Raw genomic sequence first — 23,525 nt, forward strand, 5'->3', positions numbered from 1 at the left:
AAAAAATTGGGCCGCAGTCTAGAGTTGGGGTCTCTTATTCTTTTTTATCGAGTCATTTGCTGTCTCTCCTTCAAGAGCACAGAGAAGAAAACACAGAGGATACAAATAATCAAAGGGCCATATGCATGGGACCAGGGCAGGCTGCCAAGCTGCGCTTTCAACTTAAAGTTCAGAAGGAACTTGAGAGATTAAGAGTTTCAAATCCTGGTTACCAGAGCCCACCGTGGTCACCCACAGACCCTGGCTAGATGCACAAGAGCCCGGCCGGGGACCCCACCGCAGTGCACCTCAGGCCGGGGTCCACGGTCCCCTCCCTCCCCGACCCTCCTCTACTGGGAGGTCTTCCTGCATGTCCAGTTGCTCTCCCATATGGACAGTCACATGTTGACTCCTGGCAAATACCGGCTCTCCAGAGCACCCTTCTCTTTATCGGGTGTCCGCCTGGCCCCTGCCGCCGAGCAGGCTGGCCCACTGCTCTGTGTCACACAGATCAGCCACTCCAGCCATCGCCCTTCCTCTTATCTCAGTCCTGGCTGGGGTCCATGGGGCTGGGGGACTGGGAATGGGGTGAAGGGATGAACATGGCAGTTTTTAGGCAGAAAGTATGTTAGCCTCCTCCAGGAAAGCATTTCCATTTCTTTACACCAGAAGAATGCTGAGGCGCTGCACGAGCACCCCACTCCCTCCACCGACCTCCCCTCTGACCTCCCATCTGACCCCCTGGCCCAAGGAGGGGACCGAGTGGTACTCACGCTGCTGGGGTGGAGCATGGGCAGAGGCAGCAGGAGGAGCGGCACGAAGATGACGAGCAGCAGCTTCCTGGCTCGGAGGAGGCCCCTCAGCAAGCCCATCCTGGACCTCCTCCCCTCGGAGCCCGCGCCCGCCGAGTGCCTGTGCTGCTGGCGACGCTCGCCTCCCTCCAGAAACACTTCTTCCACCTTCCTCGGCTTCCAAGAGTCCTCTTTCGTCTTAAGAGCAGAACAGGAGGGCAGGTGAGCCCCTGTTTGCAACAAAGGCCGGCCTCCTCGCCTTCGGTTTTAGGTGGGATTGGTGAGCATAGTTTTATGCCCAGCAAAAAGGAAGCGGGAAAGGATGATAAACGGGGGCATAATGGCTCTCTCTTTGCTTGATCAGTAATGGAGTAACTTCATTCCAAAGCTCAGCAAAAGCCCCCTTAATCAAGATTACACCTCTGCTGCAGCTGTCTGGCTGCCGTCTATTGTGCCCTCCATCATTTTTCCTCTCTCTGATGGCCTGTTTTGGGCAGTACCACTTTCGCTTTCTACCTGTGCTGGCTGTACCCCCTTTCCTTAAAAAATCTAGTCCCCCCCGCTTCCCTTAAAACAAACCCCCGAGTTTGTCAGCAGACCATGGAGACTTCAAATAGGGCTGGTCTCTTCTCCCAGGACCTGGCACCTTAACTCTGTTCAAATTGCTTTCCTTCTAATTGGTTTCCCATTATAATTTGCCTTGAGGCTGGGCCTCCAAAGCAGAAAAAAAAAGTCCCCAAGACATTCCTTTTTGTCACGGGACAAACTCTTGCTGGAGGCCCACCTTAACTTTCCTTCACCTATGGGACGCAGGACAGAGGCAGTAGCCACGCCCATTCCTCACAGCCAATCAGCACGTTGGAAAGAATGAGTCATTATCTCTTCCAAAGGCAGTTCATGATTGGTCCCAGCAGGGGCCTGCTGATTCTGCAGAACCTAAGCAATTTGCAAAGCTTATTTTTGTTTCTCAAACATCCTAGGGGCTGGAGTGATGACCATCACCGTAAACATAATCCCACTTCCTCAAGCACTGCTTTAACGTTGCAAAGCATAGGACCCTGAGTTTTCTCAGGGAGGGCCACTTGCTGACCTAGTCCTTAGGAAGATGAAATGTCTGGTGGCAGGGAGAAAATGAAATATTAATCCTGGAGAAATTTACCCCAGAGTATAGAATATTAAGTCTTTTAGATTTCCCTGGTGGCAAAAGTTGTTTGCTTCAGCACCCGGGTGAATACAAAGCATCTGAGTCAACAGAGGATGTTAGCCTGTCAGAAAGACCACAGACCCTTTCAGGGAGAATGGGAAGGGTACTGCCTCTCTGGAAAAATCTAGATGCCAGTCTCATTTCAGAGGCCCTTGGAGCCCAGACATCGGTGGTCTTTCTGGCTGGAGTAGGTGTTCCAATGTCCCTCTCTGAGGCTCTTTACCAAAAACGAAGCAGGAGGCTTCCTTTGGCTGGTGTGCAAGGAGGAGGTGGGAGGGCAGGAAAAAAATTGATGGGTTCAGGAATAGGGCCTTTGCAACCCTTGGACGCTGGAATTTCTGCTGCTTACAGTTTAGGAGAAGCATTCTCTTTTCTCTGAAAGGTCATGTGGATATGGGGCAAGGAAGAAAGAAAACAAAGAGAGAGGAGAGAGAGAAAGCCCCCAAACTTTTATATTTGGTGGTCCTTGGCAGCATTGCCTTGATCTGAGAGATGCTGAGCAGAGTCAACTGTTATGAAATTCACGTTCGCTTGAATTCACAGAATGCAAGGAATGGCATTCTAGGGTCTGCAGCTATGCCAGTTGGAAATAATCCCCAGGCTAAAGGCAGAGTGACTCCAGAAAGGTGACTCTAGAAAACCAGTTCTTCTTGACCTCTAAAGCAGGAGCAACTGTGAACGACCCAGTTTGAAATTTTCTTGCCATTGTAGGATGCGCTACAATGACTCATCTCTTTAAATGCATTTTAAAGACTGGCTACTGTATTTACTGCATTCAGGCCTCATTTGGAAACTCAGAATGAGCAAAAACACATGTGTGATGTTTTGGTGGCAAATATTAAAGAGACTGGGTACAAATAAACAGCTGTGGAAGTCAACATTCTCTGTTAAACCCATGAGCCACTTCAAATTCCTTGGTGAGATAATATGAGATAATACAGATTCCATTAAGCCTGGAAACTCGATCATGACATTTTTATTACACCATAAGTGAGTATTTGTTAAATAAAATTATGTGAGTGACATAGTAAGACCAGTAGTTCTCCTTCAGGACTCTATCCACTTTTTAGATAAGGAAATTTTATACATTGCTTAAGAAATGTAAGACAGGGCTTCCGAGGTGGCGCAATGGTTGAGAGTCCGCCTGCCGATGCAGGGGACACGGGTTCGTGCCCCGGTCCGGGAAGATCCCACATGCCGCAGAGCGGCTGGGCCCGTGAGCCATGGCCGCTGAGCCTGCGCGTCCGGAGGCTGTGCTCCACAACGGGAGAAGCCACGGCAGTGAGCGGCCCGCATACCGCAAAAAAAAGAAATGTAAGACAAATTCCACCTATATGAGGTATCAAAAGTAGTCAAACACTTAGAAACAGAAAGTCGAATGGTAGTTGCCAGGGGCTGGGGGGAGAGGGAAAAGCAGAGTTGTGGTTTCATAGGTATCGTTTTTGCAAGATGAAAAAGTTCTGGAGGTCTGTCACACAACAATGTACATGTAGTTAACATTACTGTACCGTACACTTAGAAATGGTTCGGATGGTAAATTTCATATGATGTGTTTTTTAACCACAATAAAAAAATGAAAGATATTAAAATGGGTTAGGAAAGTCAGGGGCACCATGTAAAGTCATGTAACAAGCATTTAATTTTAGGCCAGTGCTCTGGCCTTTACCACTTATGTGATTTACCACTTACGTGATTCTCCTTTAGTTAGATTCAAGGTGAAATGACAGAGCAATGAAGGTTTCAGCATATAGATGTTTTTCAATGTCTCTTGAGTGACACCAGAGGTAGCCATGAGAATGCCAACTATAGAGGAAACTTCCAGAATTTTTAGGTCCTAAAATTTCCCAGCAGTCTAGAAATGGCAGAAGGGTTCCACTGAGTCACAGGCAAGCTTCCACTACTAATGTTGCACTCTGAATTATTCTTTGAGTAAATATGACAAAATGTGACTGGGTTGTGATGGTGGTGTGTATGGTGCAGCATTAATGAGGCAAAATGGGAGAGTCTGTTGCTGTCCAGGCTACTCCCTCACTGTTCACTGGGCAAAGAGTCGGGTTTTGGGGTGGTGGTGGTGAGGAGAATATTTGATTTTGCTTGTAAATGAAGTCCGTGCCATAAAACTTTTTGTGGGTAAACAATTCATTTGTATTCAGCCTAAAATAGTGTTGAAGTATCTAGTTACTAAAAATGAAATTTTCATTTGTCTTTAAAAAGGTTGTGCCCTTCTTCTTTCTTTTCTTTTTTCAGTTGCTTGCCACATAAGTATGGACCCAATTTACCAGTACAAAAGTGCCTTTAATTTTTTGTGGCAGGGTGGATGAACTGCCATTGCTATCACTGGTCCTGGGAACCACCCTCCCATTCACGGATCTCCTACCCCTGGGAGCAGCCATGTATATCCTAACATGGTAGGCAGGGACGACAAGGGTAGGTCTTTCCTCCTGGTGACTAGAAGAAAGCTCTCAGATCCATTCTGATAGGGGTGGAGCGCCAGGGTGTATGCAAGACTCTGACTGTTAAGAGTATTGCCCAGTGTCTAAGGATTGAGGCCCTGCTGACCCCCTCTCCAGCCCACATCCAGGAAAAGCACAAATACTGAAGGTAGGCCGTGAGGCTAATCTGCTTTCTGGGCAATCCCAAACTTGTCTGTACCTCTGTCTTCACTTTGTTTTAATCAGACAGTGATCCGCAAAGGAAACAGTGAGCAACAGAGTACGGGCAAGTAGAGGCAGCGAGAGGTCAAGCAGAAGAAACTGGGAGATGCCTCGAGGAATGGATATAAAGATAATCAGAACTGGACCCAAAGACAGAACAGCAGAGACACCAACTACAATGAAAAGAAAGAAGCAAGTGGAGTGACTACATGAAAGAGAACATGCAATCTTAGAAAGAGAAAAATTGAACAAAAAAGCATATATCAGAGTCTGTATTTGAGGGAGGTAAAAGCAATATAACCGGGGAATGAGAACCAGAGAGACTGATTAATCTTCTGAGCCTGAGAACATCAGGATGCAAAGTGGGATTTTTCTCGGATGATAAACAGCTTGTTCCTGCATCCTGGTATTACTTCAAAAGATCATGCAGCTTGCGCTGCTAGGCAAGGCTCACTTATTCAGATATTCTAAAGAGGTCCAGACCAGCTTTCATCTTCATTCAATGACAATGGTTAAATACCCATTTCAGAATAAAAAATTTAGCCCAGTGAATCCTTGTTTATTCAAAGATAAGACTTCTTGCAGCTTTAGCCTCCAGAACCCAGCTGTAAACCTCGGAGAAGCTGGAAACATCTCTGAGCTCGTGGGGAATCTTTATTACGACCCAGGTGCTTTACTCCTAGCAGGGACCTTCATCTATTAACTCTTATTTAATGTGGAATTATAACAAGACTTGCTATCCTATTTTTCAGGCGATGCCCAGTAAGAAAGGACAAATTGCAAAGGGCAAGTTATGTTGGTGGCAAAGAAAAGTGCTACTTTTATCACCTGACAGTGAGGAAGGCAACAGAAAAACTCACATCAGATTCAGAGTTAAGAAAGCCTGGGACCTTTCAGGGTTGATACAAACAGGCCAGCAGAGACATCTCAGGTCCAGGTGTCCTCCCTGTAACATCTCACAGTTAGTTAAATGCTTGTGAAAATTTCAGAAGTAGAGGCATCTTAGAGATGATCTCATCTAACTCCTTCATTAGAATGTTTCCAAGATACTAAATTCAACCTTACTGGCTTTCATATATATCCAGTCAATACTGCTAAAATGAAAGTTTTGGCATTTGAAAGGGTAAAATTCTGTCATCTGAAAATCATTCTTATTTGGAGCACTTAATTCTCTGATGATGCTCAGTAATTTTAGCATTAGGATAGGCAGGCCGTGGCACTGGTGCCACCTCTTTCGTTAGGTTGACCCTCTCTGCATTAGCTTGGTTTCTCTGTTCAAAAGGCAAAGCATGACAGTAGCATTTCTGTTGGCCCCCTTCATGTTTCTCCTCTACATTAGACCAGCCTTCAGGAAAGAAGAGTCTAGATATATAGCTCGTAACTGATTTTCTGACTGATTCTTTTTGGGGACTCTTGGAAAAGTTGAGAAGTATATCCTTGGTTCACAATGTATTTATTTGGCTATAGCTCTAGTTTCTTTATATCTTACTACAGAACTTTGGAAAGGTGTTCATTCAGTCCAGCACCCTGATCTCTTAGGACCAAAGAAACCTGTCCCCCACTTTCCCGCCACACCCAAACTTCTGTTATGTCTCTCCTGGCTCTGTCCTCACTCTTGGGTGTTTGTGTTACAGTCTCTCAATGTTCAAGCATATCTTAGACTCCTGCAATTCACCAGGCAAACCATTCAGCCTCTGGAGGCATCTTGAATTACCATTCCAGCCCTTTTTTCCAGCCCAGGTCACATTATGATACGAATCACAATCTTATGCTTGTCAAGAAGTTACAGGGGGCAAAGAGCATCGGTGTTTCTTATGTTATCTTTGCTGCTCTGAGTTGGTGGTATGTGTTTTGTGGCTGGTCTCTGTAAATGGAGTAGAGAATGAAGAATTTCTGGATTACTGTGTGCTGGTCCCTGCTCCGTGGTCCTGGTGCCAGCCAGTCTCTCAGGGAGATGCTCTGGGACATGAGGACCGCATCAAGTCATGCCTCAAGGCATGGAAGAGGCTAAGGAGGGACTGGGCCCAGATATCCTTCTGATGCCCTTGGGACGAGGCTGTGCGGTAGGCTGTGTAGGCCAGGGTCAGCGCTGTCCTTTCGAAGTCCTCTTTCTTGAGGATGCCTGGGTGGCTGGAGAGGCTGGCGCTCAGCCGCCGGATGTCTGGGATGCTCTTGGGGATCACATCATTGCAGATGGCGCGGAAGTCCGAGGCCTTCCGCAGGGAGGCGAGCTCCTCGTCCTTGATGGAGATCTTCAGGTCAGGGCCGATCTCAAGTTCAGCCAGCAGGAACTGGGGAGAAACATGGGGTGTGGAAAAGCGTGAGGTACTCGTTGTTGAGGACATCACTGGATTCATGATCACGTGCGTTCGCGTAGGGAGGTGGCTTGCAAAGAGCTTTGGAATCAAGAGACCTGGGTCCCAGTTCCGACTTTCCCACTACCTGTGTAACCTCGGATGAGTCACCTAACTTCTCTCAGCCTCATTTTCTTCCTCTGTGAAATGATTAATAACAGCAATACTTCACTGGGATATTGTGAGGAGTAAATAGGACAAATATGGGCGACATCTATCACTGTGCCTGGTACAAAGCCACTATTAAGTGACTCTTTGTTGTTTCTAGTGTCCCGAATCCCCCCCTTCTCTCCTTCCTCCCTCCCACCCACCAAAGATCTTCTAAAGCGCAAACTGACTATTTTGGATAATTTAAAATCAGAAGCTGGGAATTAGAAGGATGCGGAGAATTGTGCTAGGAATTAAGTGTGCTACAGAGATTTGTCCTCATTTCTTGACTGTTCTTTAAGAGTGGGGGTGAGGTCTGTCCTAGGCACCCCCCGCTCAGTGCCACGCTCATATCAGGAACCTAATCAGTACAATTTAGACTGAGTCCTAACTCTCCCCTCTGTCTCCGGCTTCCCCCGGCTCTAATCCATCCTGCATGCTGCGCTCTGTTATCTTCCTAAAACAGGTCTCTTGCTCTGACTCCCATGTTCATGACCTGGCAGAGGCTATGCATTTTCCAGTTTGTTCCCCGAGGCAGGATTTGAAATCTTCTGCCTGGCTCAGCTGCTTGACTATGGCAGGCTGTCTCCTTCTTAGTCAGACAGTTCTAGTACATGCAGGATGTCAGAGGACGTCAAGACAGGAGGGGAACTTTGGCGATCTTTGGAGTCCCTCATTTAACAGCTGAGGAGATTCAGGCCCAGGGAGAAATGGTGGCTTATGCAAGGTTACATAGCTGAGGGGCGGCAGAACCAGAACTAAAGCTCAGGTCTCGAACCTGGAATTTTATCACTGAACCAAACCAAGCGGCCTTGGGAAATTTACCTGTGGTTTGGAGGAGAAGTGGGGTCTTGGTGCCAGAGGTGTGAGAGGCAGAGGGAGAGAGCCTTTGGGGCGGCCCCAGGTTCAAAAATGGGGCTGTCACAGTAAGAGGTTACTGAGACACAACTCCACTCAAACAATAGGTTTGGCGTTGCCTGGGCACTGCTGATGAGTCCTGGCTTAAAGCTCTGGCTGGGGAATATTGCCCCGCTCTGTTGCTTGGGTGCAGGTAGAGGCACCTCTGGGCCAAGCCTAAATCTCTAATTTTGCCTCGACTAAACCCCTAATGCCATCCTTCCCTGGGACGGCATGCGGGAAAGGAGAAGGGGGTACGAGGAACACTTTCCTTTGGGATGGGCAGGATTCCACAACCTCCACACACAAGTCTAGGCCAGTCCCCCGGGCAGCAGAGATCACTCATTTTCAGGGGCTCAGGTCACTTCTCCAAAAAACATGGAGAAGGAGCAATGCCTTTTGAGTTACTTGAGTGGCCCACTCTCCCCTCTGCCTACCTCATAGAGCAGCTCTACTTCCTCCAGGGAGCTCTGCAGGACGGGGTTCAAGGGCACCGATGAGGATCTCTTTGGCCGGTGGGCGGCAGGGAAGAGCACGGCTGAAAGAAAAAAAGAGTGAGTTCGCGGGGCTGCAGCATGCACTGGCTTCTCCCGTGGGTGAACCCCAAGCTTAGCCATCCAGTCTTGAAAGTGACTGACTCCAAGTGGTGGTGGAGCTGCGAGAAAAAGGGGCAGCTTCTTCAAGACACTTGGTGTGATCTACCAGAAAACTGGGCAATAACTGTAAAAATTGGTGAGGCCTCGAGGTAAGTAGGGGCCCCTGAAGTTGTGCAAAGCACAATTTGCGTGACCATACATGACAGCTCTGCTTCTTGATAATGGTGCCCTTGGGCCATCAAGATAGTGTCCAGTGATGTCCAGAGTACTGTGTTGAAGAAGGGAACTGCATAGGCAAGGATTTCTATTAGAAGTGATAAGAATGAAACATCTTCAACGTAAAGGACACTGGTAGGAATCCCCCACCTCCTGGAAAAGCTGGTTGGCTGTAATGTTGCTGTAATATGGCTTTCTCTGTAATCCATTTATTATCTAGCCCACAAGTTCCTCAGGGGCTTGGATCAATGTGCTTTCATGTTTATGCCTGTGCAGCGTAGCCTGGCAGGTTTCCAGGGTGCACACAAGGTGCAGTTGTTGGCAGACCGCACCCCTGCATTGGTGGGGGCCTTGACGGGCAGAGGGATAGCCCTGCTTCTGTAGACCATCTTGGGGGATGGAGCCTACAAACTCCAGAGCAATAGTTCCTGGCCCAGAACTTTAGCAGGATTTGTTCTCTTTGCCAGAAAAGTGCCCATTTCCCACAGAATCATAGATTTTAGGACTTGAGAAGGCCTTAGCCTCTGCTCACTCACAGCCTCGGCCTCTGGTCTCAGGTGGAGCTCAGGAGGGCGAGGCATCTCCTTCCTACTCTACAGGTTCACAACCTTGACCATACATTAGAGTCACCCAGGGTGTGTGGGTCCCAGCTCCAGTAGTTCTGATTTCAGTGACTAGGATGTGATTGAGACAGTGAACTTTCTGAAAGCTTCCTGGGTACTTCTAACGGCAGCCTAGGTTGACAGTCAGAAGGTGCTTGACCCAAGGCTGTGTAGAAGGAGCTGTTCCTGCTGAGTAGACACTCCCAATTTAGCCCAGTGCTTCTCAGCCTTGACTGTGCATTAGAATCACCTGGGAGCTTTATAAACCTACATGCCCAAGGCCGCCTCCCAGGCCAGTTCATGGGCATCTCTGGGGTGGATGTAGGCATCGGGACTTCTGACAGCTCCCTGGTGTTACAACAGGCAGGCAGTGTCCATAACCCCTGGACCCACTGCCAAGCAGCTGGTGCCCGGCTAGAATTCAGAGCTCACTCCCATCCGATGAGGATTTACAGGGGCATCTGAAGAGACCAAGGCCCTCATGTTCTCGGAGACAAGAGAGTGGCGGCACAGGAAGGGTGTGCTTTGACCCTACTTTCTCCTTGGTGGCAGGTGACACTAGGACCAGAACTGGTCCTGGACCAGGATATGGCCTATTCCTTCTTACCATGAAACCCCTTTTCAAGGTAGGATCTGAGAGCAACTCCTTTATGTCTTCTCTGTTATTGTGAAATGAAAGGTATTGTTCCCTTTAAAAACATTCACACTGCAGCAGGTGAAGGGGATAAGAGGGGACAAGGTCCTGGCACGGGGCCCCTTCTGCTGCCTCCTGGGAAGTTATTCAAGGCCAGACCTACACGCTCTCCACTCAATTGCTTCTCTGCGAACAGCCACTTCCTTTAACATGCACACCCCTGGTGGATCCCTAGTTCTCAAGAGTTGGGAAGAAAATACTTCCTGATGCAAAGCTGGGCTTAAAAATGGAAACGTTGCTTCCAAGAGGCCTTGTTCTCATAATTTTTAAAATAATAACTCAGTTTGGGGAAGATTGTTAGAAAACAATTCAGCCTCTGGACTAGGGCTGATTATTGCTTCAGAAAGTATATGTGGGGAGCACCGGAGTCTCACAGACGGACCCCTTCCCCTTTCTTCCCATCTTCCACGGGTACCCCTCTCATTGCTGTGGCTGCTTTGATGGTGTGTGTGGGGCAGGGGCTTTTATGGCCCTCTGGGCTGTGACGTGCAGCCAGCTCTGGGGCAGGCGTCTCGGCAGCTGCTCGTGTCTTACTTCCCGTGCATGAGGCTAGGTCTGGAGACCTGAATTCATCTCCACTGGAGATGCTGCCTGTGTTGGGCGAGAAATAAGCTGTGTCTGGCCCACGTTGAAACATTCAGGTAAGAAGTTAAACGACTAACCACTCCAGATGTCCTTGTCCATAATGACAGAGGCCAGGACCCTGCCAGAAAGCAAATGGCCTGACCAAGAGCTGACCAACTCCGAGAGGTAGGCATGCAGACCTTTAAACCAGACCGGCTCCCACGTCGTTAGAAAAACAGCCCTGTGCCCCTAGGAAGCCTTTCCCTGGGACCCCACCATACACTGCTGTGTTCCTTCTCCATCGCCTTAATTCTCTTTTTATCTTCTTCTTGTATCCTTTCTACACATTTCACATCTTGCTGTCTATTGCTGGCTCCTGGGAGGGAATGAATTTTATGCTTCTGCTTGACCTCAGTGTCTGCATAGAGCTCAATATATATACTGAGTGCAGTCTCAATATATACATTTTGGAATGATTTTAAAAATAAACTAGGTATTAAAACAACAACAACAACAACAAAACAGAACATCCTTGGAGACTCTCCAATTCAGGCTTTGCTGGTTTTCCTTCCTTTCCCTTCGGCCCCATCTCCCAAAATTATGGTCATTTTAAGTTCGGCTCCCTCCTCACTGTGAGCGATTATAAGCGGCTTTGGGCAGCCCAGTCTCTGTGAGGCTGATAGTTCTGAGGCCTGAATGCTCCCGCTGGACGGCGGTTAGCAGCTGCACCCTCTCGGAGGGAGAAGGGAGAGAGGCGAACGGGGTGGGGAGGCCAGAGACCGGCAGAAGGATCCCACTCCCTCTTGGGCACCAGCTGAGTGTGGAGCCTTGGGCAGGAAGGCTGCTGGGACAGTGCTGTTAAGATCACTGACTTTGTGTGTCTTCTGCCTGGTGTAAAACTAGGCCGATTTGTTTCTTCCTTTTTGACTTAACGCTCCACACCCAGCCCACACTCCGGCTATTTCTTCAGGTTGTGAATATGCCCACAAGGACCACTCGGTGTGATCAGGGGACTCCAGAGACTCCCCCATGGCCTTGCATGAAGGTCTGCTGCACTGGCCAGCCTCGGGCAGGGGGGCCAGCCCCTCCTCCCCGACCCCCCGGACTCATGAGCCTTCAGGGGACGTTGAGTATCTGTGATACACTGGACCAACCCGCATGGAACAAAAAATTTCCTTGCTAAAGTTCACGCCACATGCACTAAGTTAGTTCAGGAACTGGATCCAGGGATTCGTGTGTCTTAGCATGTTCTGTCCGTGTCTTCTATTGAGAGACACATTTGGACCTCAGGCCAAAGTTGTTCACATGTGGAGCCCAGACATCCTAACAGCTTATGCGCTCACTGTGGGTCAGTCAGCATGCTTGGTGCTTTCCTTATGTAACTTGTGAGGTAAACATTCACATCTCATTTTATAGATGAAGATACTTGGAGGCTAAGAAACTTGCCCTTGGCCACCCAACTTGTTTGTAATAAGACTGAGATTAAAATCCAGGTCTCAAGGGCTTCAAAACCCAACTGCTGTAATTAAAATAGATAACCAACAAGGACCTACTGTATAGCCCAGGGAACTCTGCTCAACACTCTGTAATAACCTAAATGGGGAAAGAATTTGAAAAAGATAGATACACGTACAGGTATAACTGAATCACTTTCCTGTATACCTGAAACTAACACAACATTGTTAATCAACTATACTCCAATATAAAATAAAAATTAAAAACAAAACAAAACAACAGACGACAAACAAAAAACCCCCAATCTCACCAATAGGGTGAAGTACGCTATCTTTTTGTAGGTGCATCTGCCCCAAGACTGGGCGTTCTTTTTTTTTTTTTTTTTGTGGTACGCAGGCCTCTCACTGTTGTGGCCTCTCCCGTTGCGGAGCACAGGCTCCGGACACACAGGCTCAGCAGCCATGGCTCACGGGCCCAGCCGCTCTGCGGCATGTGGGATCTTCCCGGACCGGGGCATAAACCCATGTCCCCTGCATCGGCAGGCAGACTCTCAACCACTGCGCCACCAGGGAAGCCCCCTGGGCGTTCTTCAGTTGTGTGTAACCATGGGAAGGATGCATGTAGTTAATTAGGAATGAATGAATGCATATGGTATAAAACACACTCTTAAATGAACCACACATATTTAAACAAATCTCTGACTTTGATTGATAATGTGATGTACAAGGTCAAAGTTCTACAGCCCTAGGATCTTTCTCTTGCACCAATCCTCGACTCCTTTGCTCCCTCTTAGTTCCTTTGCAGTCACCAGGCAAAAACACACCCCATCTCTTTACCTGTTCCACACCTGCACCTGGGTTAAGTGGTCTCACTTGAAATTTGTGATCGTTATTCTCAGGAGGGGCCTGAAATGCTGCCTGACCATTACCCATATTTCCTGATTCCCCTCACTCTATTTCAGCGTGAAATGGATGATGATTTCACACCTCCTCCTTTCTCCTTAAACCTCTTGCCCAGATCCTCTGACTTCCCTTCTGTTATTATGTCCCTGCTCTTATCTCAAGCCAACTTTTCCCCGCGTGCATGAGGTTTCCAATAAAGTTGTCGCTCACCTTTCCACCTTTCTCTCCCACATCATTAATTTCCCCCCTCTCTAGTGATCTTTCAAGCCAGCATGAAAGCACGTTGCTGCTGCTTCTTTAAAAGAAAATCCCCCCTTGCTGGCCGCTCTTCCTCCTCATCCGTCTCTTCGCAATGCAGACTCCTGGCCTCAGCCTGGGTCTCTCCCCTCTCACTAGCCACACTGACTTTGTACGGATGTTCTGCTGTGTATTTCCGGGCCCGACTTCTAGATATGCAGCTGCCTGCGGGAGAGTCTCCTTTTGGATTCGTAATAGTTGTCTCTCCTGATCTCCATCCCAGTCCCAACCCCCACCATCCATCACACCTGCTCCGCATCTCCTGCTTTGTCTTCTGTCTTCCCATCTCTCGTAGTTGCTCAGGTCAAAACCTGGGAGTTGTCAGTCATCCTTGCCTTTTCTCTTTCTTTCACATCTCACACCCCACTAATCAGCAAATCTTGTTGGCTCTACCTTCAGAATATATCTGGAATCTGGCTACTTCTTACCACATCCCAGCTAGCCTCCTGGTCCAAACCTTGAACATTTTTCCTAATGGTGTCTCTGTTTCCATCCTTGGCTGCCATCTTCATCCTCCTCATTGTATTCTTTTTTTTTTTTTTTTTGACCACGCCACGTGGCATGTGGGATCTTAGTTCCCCTGCCAGGGGTTGAACCCGTGCCCCTAGCAGTGGAAGCGCAGAGTCTTAACCACTGGACCTGCCAGGGAAGTCCACCTCATTGTATTCTTAACACAGCAAGTAAAGCGATTCTGTGAAAACATAGGTTGGATGATGTCAATTCTCTGCCCAGAAACTTCTATGGCTTTCCATCTCCCTCAGAGTAGAAGCCAAAGATCTTCAGATGGCCACCAGGTACTATGTGACTTGACTTCTTACTACCTCTCTGCACTCATCTGCTATTATCCTCTGGCTCATGCCCCTCTAGCTGCAGGCCTCCTCACTGTTGCTTGAGCTCACCAAGCATGCCTCTGCCACAGGGCCTTTGCACTTCTGTTCCATCTGCCTGGAATACTCTTTCCCTGGAGACTGGGAAAGCTCACTCCTGTGTTTCCTTCAGGTCTCAAGTCACCTCCTCAGTGAGGCCCTCCCTGACTCTCCTATTTAAACTTGTGGTCCTTTATACCCTCTAATCTGTCCCAACTTTATTGCCATCCAATGAATCAGATGTTTTATTTCTATATGTGCTTATTGTCTGTTTCCTTTCACTAGGACGTCAGCTCACAGGGGCGTGGGATTTTGTCTGTTTTGTTCACTGCTGTATTCCCAGCGCCGAAAGTCCTGCCGATGACTGTTGAATGAATAAACAATCCCATAGAAACACATTCACTCTCCTTGTTACTCAACTCCATTGTTTTCAGAGTGCCTCACCAAATCCTTCTCTCTCTCTCTTTTTTTTTTTTTTTTTTGCGGTATGCGGGCCTCTCACTGTTGTGGCCTCTCCCATTGTGGAGCACAGGCTCGGGACACGCAGGCTCAGCGGCCATGGCTAACGGGCCCAGCCGCTCTGCGGCATGTGGGATCCTCCTGGATGGGGGCACGACCCCGTGTCCCCTGCATCGGCAGGCGTACTCTCAACCACTGTGCCACCAGGGAAGCCCTTCTCTTTTTAACAGGGTGATTCTGGAACTTATTTGCAGTTACAGGTCCTGGATAATTATCAGAAAGTAGATGTTGTCTCCTGTCTCCATCACACCCTCCCTTTATCTATGAGGAACCCCTGTTTGGGTCTAGGAGAAACTGATTATTTTTTTTTAATTGAAGTATAGTTGATTTACAATGTTATGTTAGTTTCTGGTGTACAGTAAAGTGATCCAGACATATGTATATATATATACACACACACATATATATTTAGTTATACATATATATTCTTTCCCATTATAGGTTATTACAAGGTACTGAATATAGTTCCCTGTGCTGTACAGTAGGTCCTTGTTGTTTATCTAGTTTATATATGGTAGTTTGTATCTGCTAATCCCAAACTCCTAATTTATCTTTCTCCCACCCCTTTCCCGCTTTGGTAACCATAAGTTTGTTTTCTCTGTCTGTGAGTCTGTTTCTGTTTTGTAAATAAGTTCATCTGTATCATATTTTAGATTCCACGTATAAATGATATCGTATGATATTTGTTTTTCTCTGACTTACTTCACTTAGTATGATAATCTCTAGGTCCATCCATGTTGCTGCAAATGGTGTTATTTCATTCTTTTTTATGGCTGAGTAGTAGTCTGTTGTGTATATATGTACCACATCTTTATCCATCATCTGTCAATGGACATTTAGGTTGCTTCCATGTCTTGGTTATTGTGAATAGTGCTGCTGTGAACATTGAAGTGCATGTAACTTTTCAAATTATGGTTTTCCTCCGATATATGCCCAGGAGTGGGATTGCTGGATCATACGGTAAGTCTATTTTTAGTTCCTTAGGGAACCTCCATACTGTTCTCCATAGTGCCTGCACCAGTTTACATTCCCATCAACAGTAAAGAAGGGTTCCCTTCATACCCAGAGAAGCTACTTTTAATTATCTCAGTCAAGGCTTGCACCTGCACCTGTCTTGCTCCCCAAGCCTTACCTCCTTCAAGCTTTCTTGCCCAGACGTATAGGCAGAAGCCTCCCTAAATGGAAGAGCCTATTTTTGCTTTGAGCCTGATCTTCTCTTTGACTTTTTATAACCTGGGATAAAAATCTCTTCTTCCCTCCATCTCCCAAATAGGTTAAAAAAAACAGAACAATATTAAGGCTGACCATGGTTTCCATGTAACTGTGCACAGCATCTGTACCAAAGAGCTTATTGGAAAGGATTCACACTGTAGACCATATCATACCAAAATGCAACCATATTTTTAATGAATCAGTTGAAGCAACTCTATGGAAATGACTGTGGGTGTGGAAAGGAGAAGCTCTCATTTATAAAAAGTCTTTTGCCAGATCCTACTGATGTCATTTACTTTTTTTTTTTTTTTTTTTTTTTTTTTTGCGGTACACGGGCCTCTCACTGTTGTGGCCTCTCCCGTTGCAGAGCACAGGCTCCGGACGCACAGGCCCAGTGGCCATGGTTCACGGGCCCAGCTGCTCCGCGGCATGTGGGATCTTCCCGGACCGGGGCATGAACCCGCGTCCCCTGCATCAGCAGGCGGACTCTCAACCACTGCGCCACCAGGGAAGCCCCAATACAACCATATTTTTAATGAATCAGTTGAAGCAACTCTATGGAAATGACTGTGGGTGTGGAAAGGAAAAGCTCTCATTTATAAAAAGTCTTTTGCCAGATCCTACTGATGTCATTTACTTTTTTGCTCCTGGGCCAGCCCTTCAGAAACACGGTGATGTTCTGAGGGAGACAGGACCTTGGCCCTGTGTCTTGGGGTCCCCTGGAGTGCTTCTGAAAGGGCTGCTGTGTGTTGGCTCCCCTTGGCCAGAATGTGCCACCTCCCAAGGGGAGCACTGGAAGGGATGCAGGAGCATGAGTGAGGACATTGAGACTCTGCCTCTGCAGACTGGGTTGGGGGAGTGAGATTCAGCTCTAAGCTTCCAGCTGAGGGATCTGGGGCATGCTAAGTTCTCCCCCATCCTCCAGCTTTCTTACCTGATAGTGGTCGGAATAACGCCTCCTAAGGCAGTGACCATGGAGTGAATGAGGTGGCCGCTTAGTCATCCTGGCCCAGTGAGTCAGTTGGCACTTACTGAAAACACCCACCCGGGGCCCTTCCCTTCACGGAATATTCACGACTGAAAACACACACAGCACTAAACTGGACACCTGAAGATGACATACATTCCACCACTGCAGGGCCACCCTTCCTTATGAAACTGCTTTTCAAAGAAATAACATATGTATTTAATAAAAATCAGATACTTATGGGAATTAATACATGTATTTTTGTTTTTAAAGACTGGCTAATTCCCTGAAGCCCCCCAGGCGGTGTGCCGGCAGGACCTGGGTGGGGCTGGGACTTGGGCCAGGTGTGTCCACTTCCCAGCAGCCTCGATAACCACAGGTGGGTCCCTTTGTCTTAATCAAGGAGGTGGGGCTGGAGCAGCCATCCTGGCGCAGGGAGCTGCCTCCCAGGGCGGAATCCTAGAGAGCGCATCTGCGTCCGAGGGAGAGGCTGGGAGAATGGTAAGAAAAAAAGATGTCCTGATGGCAGGCTGTATTCCTTTTGGGTTTATTTCCACACTTCTACCCGTGGAGGCAGGGGGTGGTGTTGGGGGGGATGGAGGAGGAGGGTTTTGTAGGGAGAAGTCGACCTCTGACTGTTTCCAGAGGGAATTCTTCTAAATTAGGCCTAGCACTGGGGTGGGGGGCAGGGTTGGGGTAAGGATGCAGGCAAAAGGAACAGTTAATACATTTGGAAAAATTGGTTTTTCTCTGGGTGTGACTCCCAGTCCGTCATAAAAAAAGGGCAATTGTGTATTCCTTTTATGATTAGAAAAAAATGTTGAAAACAGAAAAAAAAAATCAACTACGTGGAAGACTTCTGATGATGGTTAGAAGGGCTCCGCATCATTTGTTGGCCCTGAACACTGATATGAACGGTTATTCCAGCACTTAACATCAGCTGCCTCACCATGGCCTCTAGTTCAGCTGTGTTGGCCTTGTGTCTTTATACAGATTGTTATCACTGTTGGGGGGCAGACCCACCCCGGTGAGGAGGGGTGCAGCCAGAGCAGCTGCTCTCAGGACATTGCTATAGAACCGATAGGTTTTCTGCTGAGAACCTCAGATTTTCTTTAATGAAATTTTTTCATTTTTTAAGTGGTAGGTAATAGCTGACATTTATATAGCTCCTCATCACTTACAAAGCGTTTTATTTACATTTTTCAATATGACAACACAGTGAGGGTCAGTTTTTGTTACTGTTAATATGTTATCTGTTCATGAACTAAAGCTCAGAGAGGTTAGGTCTTCCCAGACATCACACAACCAATTAGAGGCAGAACTTAAATCTTGGAGTTCCTTGCAGGATAGCTCATCATGTGGCTATTGTGTTTACGAGCCTTGTAACAAATCAAATCATCTCATTTGGCTTTCTAACAGCCTGTGCGTTAAAGAGTGGATATTATCATCCTTTTTTAATAGGCAGGTTAAGGAAGGCCCCCAGGGTCACACAGGGGTAAGTGGCAGAACACAGCGCCAAGGTCTCTTTGCTCTGTGCTTCCGAGTGTTGCCCCCAGAGTGTGTGCACATGATGAGCAGGGAGATGTGTGTGTGAGGGAATAAAAACCCTAATAAGTGCATTGGCTTTTTCTTTCCCCCGTTTCACATCTGCTCTGCGCCCCCAGCTGGCCATCCTTTCCTTCCCTGACACTTGCATTGAGAACCAGGGGGCTCATCCTCTTGCTGCTGTGCAGTCGTCACCCTATTTTGGATCTCTGGAAACACCAGTGAGCCTGACTTCTTTTTCCAGTTCTTTCCAGGAGAGAGACCTCAGTTGACTTTAGGCAGTGGAGAGATCTCAGTTCAGATCGGTGTGGAGCAGTCAGCACTATTGGTCCCTTGCTTCCTAAGTGATAGACCCTCATTGACTGGAGGTGCCACCAGTGTCTGCCCACGGGAGCCATAAAAGATGCCAGGCCGGCTCTGAGAAGCTGTGTCCCAAGAGCAAGGAAGTCGGCCATGGGGAGCAGCCTTGCTGGGCTCCTTCCTTTCCCAGGGGGCTGGCCAGGGCGGTAGCAGCCAGGCAGACATGAGGGTGCTGACGGGCTCCTCGTCCTCTCCTGCTGCTGGACCAGCTCTCTCCAGCTGGAAAGATGCGTCCACTCCTGCTCAGGAAGCAGTGTGGAGCCCTCCATGTGGACACCCCACTCCCTCCAGGTAGCAGGCCTCTTGCCAGTCAGCACCCCCAGTCCCTTCATGTCAGTATCAGTCCCGAGCACCTGCTCTCCGCATGCCCTGCCCAGCTGCAGCAGCCTGGGGGGAACTCAAGGGAGTCTGTTCACATTCTAGGAAGCAAAGATGACTTCCCTCTGGCCTGTCAGAAAGGGGTGCTCTCTGCATTCTCCCCCTCGGCCCAGTTCCCTCAGCGACTTTGATTTTTTGGTGTCATTTCCCCCATCACCTTCTAATACCTTCTAGCATGTCGAGAAGCATAAAGCAATTGGCAGGGATGAGATAAAAGGAGGGTGCAGGGCTTCTAATTTTCTCCTCTCTCCATTCTTCCCCCCAAATTCCTAATTGTACTGAAGAAAGAATGAGCATCAAGCAAATAAAGTAAAAGCAACTCACCCCTGCTCCACCTGTGCGACAGAGTGGCCTGAGCATCATAATACAACAGCAGAAGCAGCAACGTCTTCCAACACATCTTTTCCTCCGAAAAGGTGAAACGTCACCCTCAGACTCACTGGGACCCCAGGAGCTACAGGTATGCCCGTACTGGTCCTCCCAGTATGACAATATCGTTCTTACCTCCCCTTCCTTTTCAGACCTGCAGGGGTGCCCTCTCCTGCCTCAGAAGGGTAGAGGCAAGGGCTGCCACCTGGGGAGGACAGGAGCGGGACCTCTGTTAATCCTACTCTCTCTGGGACTGGGGGACTGGGCTTCCACAGAGAGACTCTGTTTTTGAGCACATCTGGAGTGACTCACGGGGCATGTGATCTCCTTGGCAGTGGGGTGGATAAATATAATTTCTGTACTTGAGTTCCATGTGTTGGATGCACCCACTGGAATTTTTCTTTAACAAACAGACTTGCGGAACTTGTTAGAGAGCCCGGCAAAGACCTGGCCGCGGTCCCCGTACACACACACAGCTCCAGGGGCGAGGGCTGCAGCAAGAGCTAGGTGGCTTGCCTGGCAGACGCGGGGGCTGACTGAGCCCAGAGTTGCCTTCAGGACAGCAAAGTCATTGTGGTGTCTGGGCTGAGTGTCACTTGTTCCCTTCCCTGCAGCTAGCCCTAGTGAGGAGCAGGAGAGAGCTGCCGTGGTGCCTGGGTATTGTGCAGGCAGGTGATGATCCAGGGGCCCACAGGTGACCCCATTCACATTCGTGACACCCCGATTTCTGGACTGTCTAGATCTGGTACCAAATCACTTTGATCCTCTCAAGCAAAATGGTAGTGTTTTTCCAAGATCATTCTTTTGGCATTAATTAATTTTTATTGAGATATACTTGACATATAACATTGTGTAAGTTTGAGGTGTACAGCGTGTTGATTTGATATACTTCTCTGTTGCAAGATGATCACCACCATGGCTTGAGCAACCTACTTCATTGCATCACTTAATTATTCTTTTTTGTGGTGAGAACTTTTAAGATCCATGACCATTTTTTTTTTTTGGTTGGGGGTAGGAGTTTATTAATTAATTAATTTATTTTTGCTGTGTTGGGTCTTCGTTTCTGTGCGAGGGCTTTCTCTAGTTGTGGCAAGCAGGGACCACTCTTCATCGCGGTGCGCGGGCCTCTCACTATCGTGGCCTCTCTTGTTGTGGAGCACAGGCTCCAGACACGCAGGCTCAGTAGTTGTGGCTCACGGGCCTAGTTGCTCCGCGGCATGCGGGATCCTCCCAGACCGGGGCTCGAACCCGTGTCCCCTTGCATTAGCAGGCAGATTCTCAACCACTGCGCCACCAGGGAAGCCCGATCCATGACCATTTTTAAAGTTCTGCCATAGACACCTTGATTTTGTTCAATACCACTTCCTCGCCTTCTCTGAAATTATAGACGTGCAATGCTAAAGCTTGCAGGATATTTAAAGTTGATTTCACTCTGTGGGTTTCCAAGCTATGGAGGTGGTGCCAGGGTGAATGAGCTGCTGGAAAGGACACCTCTTTGCTTCAATCAGATGTGCTTTTTTATCTGTTAGAGGAAGTTGCTTGAAAAAGAAAACTTGGCTACAACATTTGCAAAACACTGATCTTTCTAATATTAGGAATAGCTGTTGGGTGCTTACTTTGTTCCAGGAATTGTGCTAGGTGCTCTCATTGTATTCATTGATTTAATGCTTGAAGCAAACTATGAGGTCAATATAGAACAACCCTCTCCAATGGAAATATAATTCGAGAAACAAATATAATTCAAAATGTTCTAGCAGCCATGTCAAGAAAGTAAAAAGGAACAGGAAAATCAGTTGTAGTAATACATTTTATTTAACCCAGTATATCTACAATATTATAATTTCTACATGTAATCAATACAACTTTGAGAAGATATTTTTATTCCTTTTTCATACCAAGTCTTTGAAATCCAATGTGTATTTCACACATTTAGCACATTTCAATTCAGACCAGCCGCATTTCAAGTAATGGCCGCATGTGGCCAGTGGCTACTGCATTGGGCAGCGCTGGGCTAGAAGGTAAGAGGACAGGTTCTGCAGCCGGAGGACCACAGTAGGTTTAATTAACGTCCATCACCTCACATAGTCACACATTTTTTCCCCTGTGTTGAGAACTTTTAAGATCTACTCTTTTAGTAACTTTCAAATATACAATACAATGTTATTAACTATAGTTACCATGATATATGTTACACCCCCAGAACTTATTTATCTTATAACTGGAAGTTTGTACCTTTTGACCACCTGCACCCATTTCTCCCCCCTCCCCCAGCTCTGGTAACCACCAAAGTGTTTTCTGTTTCTGTGAGTTTGTTTTTTTAAGATTCCATGTATAGGGGCTTCCCTGGTAGCACAGTGGTTAAGAATCCACCTGCCAATGCAGGGGACACGGGTTCGAGCCCTGGTCCGGGAAGATCCCACATGCCACGGAGCAACTAAGCCCGTGCGCCACAACTACCGAGCCTGTGCTCTAGAGCCTGCGAGCCACAACTACTGAGCCCACGTGCCACAACTACTGAAGTCCGTGTGCCTAGAGCCCGTGCTCCACAACAAGAGAAGCCACCGCAATGAGGAGCCTGTGCACTGCAGCGAAGACCCAATGCAGCCAAAAATAAATAATTAAATTAATTAATTAATAATAAAAAAAGATTCCATGTATAAGTGAGATCATATAGTATTTGGCTTTCTTTGACTTATTTCACTTAGCATAATGCCCTCAAGGTCCATCCATGTTGTTGCAAATGGCATAATTTCCTTCTTTTTTATGGGTGAATAATATTCCACTGTATTTTTACATACCACATTTTCTTTATCCATTTGTTGATGGACACTTATGTTGTTTCCAGGTTTTGGTTATTGTAAATAATGCTGCAATGAGCATGGGGATGCAGATATCTTTTTGAGATGGTGATTTCATTTCTTTGGATATATCCCCAGAAGTGGGATTGCTGGATCATACGGAAGTTCTATTTTTAATTTTTTGAGGAGCCTCCATGCTGTTTTCCATAGCGGCTACACCAATTTGTATTCTTACTAACAGCGCTTAAGGCTGCCCTTTTCTTGACATCCTCACCAATACTTGTTATCACTTGTCTCTTTGATGATGGCCATTGTTGACAGGTGTGAAGTGATATCTCGTGGTTTTGATTTGCATTTCCCTCATGATTAGTGATGTTGAGCATCTTTTCATGTATCTGTTAGTCATTTGTACTTCTTTGGAAAAACATTTATTCGGTTCCTCTGCCCATTTTAAAATCAGTTTGGTTTTTTGCTATTGAGTTGTATGGATTCTTTATATGTTGTGGATATTGACCCCTTGTCAGATACATTATTTGCAAATACCTTCTCCCATTCCGTAGGTTGCCTTTTCATTTTGTTGATGGTTTCCTTTGCTCTTCAGTGTACTTCCTTTTTAAATCTGCAGAGCTTGCCCAAAGGACCTGGCACAGGACTGGGTGCTTTGCAGTTGCCCCTTGAATATCTGTTGATTGATGCTGAAGCTGAGAAGGCTTCCACTCCCCCTGTTCTCTTGCCAGGAGAACTCCCATGAGCGAGGAGGTTGCTGGGGAGGGAAGATGGACATGACTGGCCTGGCCACTGGTCCTGGAAACCAGGACCAGAAAGCACAGTCTTGGCCTCCAGTCCTGGACTTTCTCATCTTCAAATGCAAATCATCAAACTGTCACCTACTAATTACTAAACTAGGATGTGGATTAGCTTTGGATCTGGGCTGGGAACAAATGTGTTTGCTACTCATTTCATTTGATAAGGCAGGCCCTCTCTCCCACCACTTCACCCCAGCAGCAGGAGGCGAACGTGTACAGTTTCTCTAGGAGCCTGATGGAAGTCTTGGGAAACCTTGGCCTAACACACTGATTTTTTTTCTCTCTCTGTGTTTTTCTGGGTCTTGCTGCAATTCCATGCATGCTGGTTAAGACTGGCAAGTGAATGCAAGCAC

The 23,525-nt window shown here is 47.4% G+C and overlaps 2 protein-coding genes across 2 annotated transcripts in view; both read right to left on the reverse strand.

The window, feature by feature from the left end:
* SLC13A4 (solute carrier family 13 member 4) overlaps positions 1-851 on the reverse strand; it is a gene marked incomplete at its 5' end in the record, with an annotated part of 44,766 nt that extends 43,915 nt beyond the window's left edge. The window contains one exon of the mRNA XM_081244455.1: positions 753-851. Coding sequence (XP_081100581.1) covers positions 753-851 — 99 coding nt within the window. The remainder of the gene's footprint in view (positions 1-752) is intronic.
* Positions 852-5,656: 4,805 nt separating this feature from the next.
* On the reverse strand, positions 5,657-19,821 carry FAM180A (family with sequence similarity 180 member A). Its single transcript, XM_081243976.1, has 4 exons — positions 19,704-19,821; positions 19,524-19,599; positions 8,464-8,564; positions 5,657-6,919 (listed from the first exon to the last, which is right to left on the reverse strand). The coding sequence occupies exons 2-4, from the start codon at positions 19,597-19,599 to the stop codon at positions 6,575-6,577; spliced, it is 522 nt and encodes a 173-aa protein (XP_081100102.1). The 5' UTR covers positions 19,704-19,821; the 3' UTR covers positions 5,657-6,574.
* Between the last annotated feature and the right edge of the window lie 3,704 nt (positions 19,822-23,525).

Source organism: Mesoplodon bidens (assembly GCF_964165515.1).
Source record: "Mesoplodon bidens genome assembly, chromosome: 9".
Classification (NCBI taxonomy): Eukaryota; Metazoa; Chordata; class Mammalia; order Artiodactyla; family Ziphiidae; genus Mesoplodon; species Mesoplodon bidens.